Below are 4,631 nucleotides of genomic sequence, written 5' to 3'. Positions count from 1 at the left end.
GTGATGGAGAGAATGTGGAAAGGAGGTGAAGAATCATGTGCAGGCAGGCTGGAACGGGTGGAGGAAAGTATCAGTAGTATTTTATCAGTATCAGTACCTAGGGTGCCTACTGCCTACTAGTCCTAGTGCCTTGAGATAACTTTCTGTTATGATCTGGTTCTATAGAAATAAAAATGAATTGAATTGAATTATCTGTCTATGTGTGGCCCCGCACTGCACTGGCAATGCATTCTGGGTGTACCCCGCCTCGCGCCCATAGCAGGCTGGGATAGGCTCCAGCATCTCCCGCAAAGAGGAAGAGGAGCAGAAGATGAAGGAATGAATAAATGAGTCTTTTTGCAGTTTAATGTTGAGCATCATGTGTATCTAATACAGGTATGGGCAAACCCAGGCCCGGGGGCCATATGCGGCCCGTTGGTCTTTTTAATCCGGCCCGCCGAACTTGTCCAAATTATATCATTAAATAAAATTTTATTGTAATTAAACTTCATTCATTTGACCTTTTCCCCGTAATGCTACCTGTAAAAGGCCAAATCCTTTCATGCAATAGCTTTCATGTGTCATTTATATTAGCTCACACAAATACTCCATCCATCTGTTCTTGGTCCGGCCCCTCTGTCAAATTTTAGAACCTATTGTGGCCCGCGTGACAAAAAGTTTGCCCACCCCTGATCTAATAGAAATTCATAAAACAACTGTCAAATTGATTCAACAGCTTTTATTGGATTTAATTTACTTGGAAAGGAAAGGATTAGAGTGTCAGTCATATTCCATCGTAGTCATAATGAAATTCTAATGTTTACTAATATATATTATTGTTGCAATGCTTTTGCAAAAGGTTGCCTCGCAGGTTGATTATTTAGCTTTGGCCAGGCCCACCATATTCTTTGCCCTGTTGAAGATGGAATAATACTGTCTGATGAAGACATCGCCCAGGATCCACAGGGTGTCGCCGCCACCACTGCCGAAGCCAGTACGGCAGCCATAGTACTGAGACTATTGTAGGGATTTAAGAGAACATTTTCAGATAAAGGGAGCTCATGTTAAGATGAGAAAATACAAAATCAAGTAGTGAAAGTAAAAGCATACCTGACTGACGTAAGCAGAAGCTGGGATTGTGAATTCCTGTCCATGAATGTGGAAGGTCACAGCAGGCATGTTTGCAATCTGGCTACAGTGGACAACAGCCTGAGAGCAGAGGGATCAAAGATCACTAATATACAGAATTCTGTTCTACCTCTCCATTTTCAACTCAAATATTTTAAACCGGATGTGTTTGGTACTCACATCTCCATTCTGGCTTTGAGCTCCAACTGCACCATTGATGCTGCTGATGCTTCCCACAGGTCCAATGATGAGAGAGGTGCCGGTGTCCACAATAGCCTGGCACCCATCACTGCAAGCCACAACTTGGCCATTCACAGTGACACTGAAAGGGAGGCACAGTACAGCATGCATGACACGTTTGCCTCCACTGTTCATTCTGGCTTGGATGCATTTCAGAGGACAGGCACTGTTCGACTTAAATGAGTTTCTGTTCCATAAGTAACCAACATGGCTTCACATGATAGCACAATAATCCGCTGGTGTTATAGTCTGTAGTGTTTCGAGTAGTTGCTTAATCATAGTAGTTGGAACAGTCTGCTAGCTTGCCTGCTGTCCAGCCTCTGTTTCTTGTTTTCCCGTTTCTCTCTCGGAGCGACTACTACTGTACTTTTGTCCTGTCCTGTCAGGTGTCGCCACAGCAAATCATCTTTCTCCACTTCACCCTGTCCTTTGAATCGTCCTCCCCAACACCAGACACTCTCATGTCCTCCCTCACTACCTCCATGTATGTTCACTTCCTTTGCACATTCTCCATCACTCTGTTTAGTTAAACATCTGGGTCAAGGCAAGGTGAACTGATTTATATGGTGTTTATATATATTTTTTCATCTATTGAACATTGATTACCAGGCAGCGGAGGGTTATTAAAAAAACCTTTTTTTTGTATATATATTTTGTTACCTTTATGACCCACTCTATTTTTTAATTATCTCAAACTTTGCGAGCTTATTCAGAAATGTCTTCAGGCATTCCATGGCCATTAGAATCCCTTACGGGGTTTGAGGTCCAGACACCATGGTCTCATGAGATTCCCCATGCGAAATCCTAACCTGTGATGCAGCGTGTCTGTCCTTACCTGTCCAATGTGATCTGCCAGTACAACTCATTGGACAGGGGAATCCAGGCGATGGGGTCGACGTAGTGGTTGGGATCCATGCCACCGAAGGTCACCACACTGCCTTGCGCTGTGTCACTACAGAAGTAAGCAAGAACTTAGGCCTAAACATGTTAAAATGCTGCCGATTGTTTAATGTCTTCACATAGATCTTTTTTTTTTTATCTAGGCAGAATATGACAAATCTTAGATTATCCTTACGAGCTCAGGTAGACAGAGAAGATATTCTGATTGACCAGGCCCTCGGTCATCATGTTGTCAAAGACAGGTGTAGCACCAGAAGCGGACAGGCGAGGGTATGCCAGGCCCAGAATACCATCAGCTTCCATGTACTGCATGAAGGTAGCCTCAGTTTGGCTCAGGCCGAAGATCTGGTTTTTTACAGCAAGCCCACCCACCTGTTGGACAAACGCAAAGGTGTGGCTGAGCAATAATCAATAAGCATTAATATATAAGCACTGTCTAGTTATATTTCCCACCGTCACAGTGTCATATCCAAGGAATCCCGTCATGCTTCCAGTGCCGTACTGGATGCTGAGGGGACTGCCATTGTTTTTGTAGGTGCTGCTCGTGCCTGGGTTGAATCTGTCATGGTTGTCTGGGAAAATACACGTAAAATAAAGTTTGCAGACTTGAGATAATTATATAGATTTTTTTTTTTTACAACATAAAAAAGGGTGGGAATCTATGCAACTGGAAGTCAAAAGAGTAAACGCAAAGACATGAAAGACATGGCCTCCAACAATGTTCACGTTCTTGCTTTTCGCAGGCCAACCTTTGCACCAAAAGCTCTCAAGGATTGTGTTCCCTCACAGAGGATATATTGCACCGTCTTCAACCATCTAAGAACTGTTGAAAGACTAGAGCAGACATGGGCAAACCCAGGCCCGGGGGCCATATGCGGCCCCTTGGTCTTTTTAATCCGGCCCGCCGAACTTGTCCAAATTATATCATTAAATATAATTGTATTATAATTAAACCTCATTTTTTGACCTTTTCCCTGTAATGCTACCTGTAAAAGGCCAAATCCTTTCATGCAATAGCTTTCATGTGTCATTTAGTCATTTAGCTCACACAAATACTCCATCCATCTGTTCTTGGTCCGGCCCCTCTGTCAAATTTTAGAACCTATTGTGGCCCGCGAGTCAAAAAGTTTGCCCACCCCTGGACTAGAGGGTTACATACAGCAAGCGGGACTTGCACAGTAGACAGAGGGCACCCAGAGGTTGGATGAGCCGGTGTCAAAGATGACCCTGAAGGACTGAGGAGGAGTTCCAATGGAGATGACTCCATAGTAGGCCAACTGGAGACAAAAAAGAGACATAATAAATAATGAATCATTTCTCAATGGGCCCTTCATCAGTCTTCACAGTCCCTACTCACATCAGCATCGTTGGTCATTGGCTGCTCACCCACGGCGAAGCGGGCATCATACTTGGCTATGGGGTTGTATGGGTACTTGAGCCTGTACTCCTCCCACAGACCCTTCTCCTCCAGGAGCTCCCTAGCAGTCTTACCCTTCTCCAGAGGGATCCTAGGATTTGCAAAAGGAGCAACGTACTTTTTTCTTCCTTCGGTCTTATTTCAACTTTTAAATAACGCGATGCGCATGTGGCTTACTGCGCAGCGAGAGGGCACAGTACAGGCAGACATCTTGAGGTTAGAGTGTCTGCAGAGGGGTAATGAAAACTGAACTAGACTTAAGTTGACTTACTGGACGAGGCACTCAGACAGCGCCACCATAGCACACAAAACAAAGGCCCACTTCATTGTCTCTGCTGAACCGTCACCTGTGGAAGGAAAACATTTCAGTCTGGAAGAATCTTTTGGAACTTTGGTTAGTCGGTTCACAGAAACATTCTGAACGACAGTGTCAGGAATATGTTATTGTCGCGGTTCCGTTGTGTACTCACCTGTAGACTCCGAAACCCGAGTGCCCACGGACAGTCAGGCATCCTCTTTTATACGGGTGGGCTGACATTTCAACCGTTACTCAAAGATAAGCTAACACACACACATTTCAGCGATAAGATAAGTAATGGACAAAATAATCACTGACCTTATACTGCAATGTCAATTATGTGATTGAAAGAAGGGGAACACACTTGTGAAACAAGTTTGCTTAACTGCAGAGTGGAATTGTATTTGCGTTCCTGTTGAAGGGACTGACCAGTAACAGCATTCATGAAGGTTCTTGCTGCAAAGTCAAAAGGTGACTTGAATTAATGTTGAATAACAATTCACACTCCAGGACAAATAAATCTGCCAATTTATGCTTTTTTCCCCACAATGCCTCAGTGTAAGGCTGCGGTTATCTGATATGCACTGCACAACACACTCTACTACTGCTTTATTATCAAATATTTGCGATTTAGCTTTTGTCAATTTGCCATATTACATGTAATAGTGT

The 4,631-nt window shown here is 43.8% G+C and overlaps 1 protein-coding gene across 1 annotated transcript; it reads right to left on the bottom strand.

Moving 5' to 3' along the window:
- Window positions 1–855: 855 nt before the first annotated feature.
- LOC137915813 (pepsin A-like) lies at window positions 856–3,991 on the bottom strand. The gene is made up of 9 exons (XM_068758933.1): window positions 3,936–3,991; window positions 3,605–3,755; window positions 3,407–3,524; window positions 2,701–2,819; window positions 2,423–2,619; window positions 2,183–2,299; window positions 1,288–1,429; window positions 1,090–1,188; window positions 856–996 (listed from the first exon to the last, which is right to left on the bottom strand). The coding sequence occupies exons 1-9, from the start codon at window positions 3,989–3,991 to the stop codon at window positions 856–858; spliced, it is 1,140 nt and encodes a 379-aa protein (XP_068615034.1).
- Window positions 3,992–4,631: the final 640 nt, after the last annotated feature.

The sequence above is a fragment of the Brachionichthys hirsutus genome, unplaced genomic scaffold, assembly GCF_040956055.1.
Source record: "Brachionichthys hirsutus isolate HB-005 unplaced genomic scaffold, CSIRO-AGI_Bhir_v1 contig_876, whole genome shotgun sequence".
Lineage (NCBI taxonomy): Eukaryota > Metazoa > Chordata > Actinopteri > Lophiiformes > Brachionichthyidae > Brachionichthys > Brachionichthys hirsutus.
This window is presented reverse-complemented; position numbering and strand designations above follow the sequence as displayed.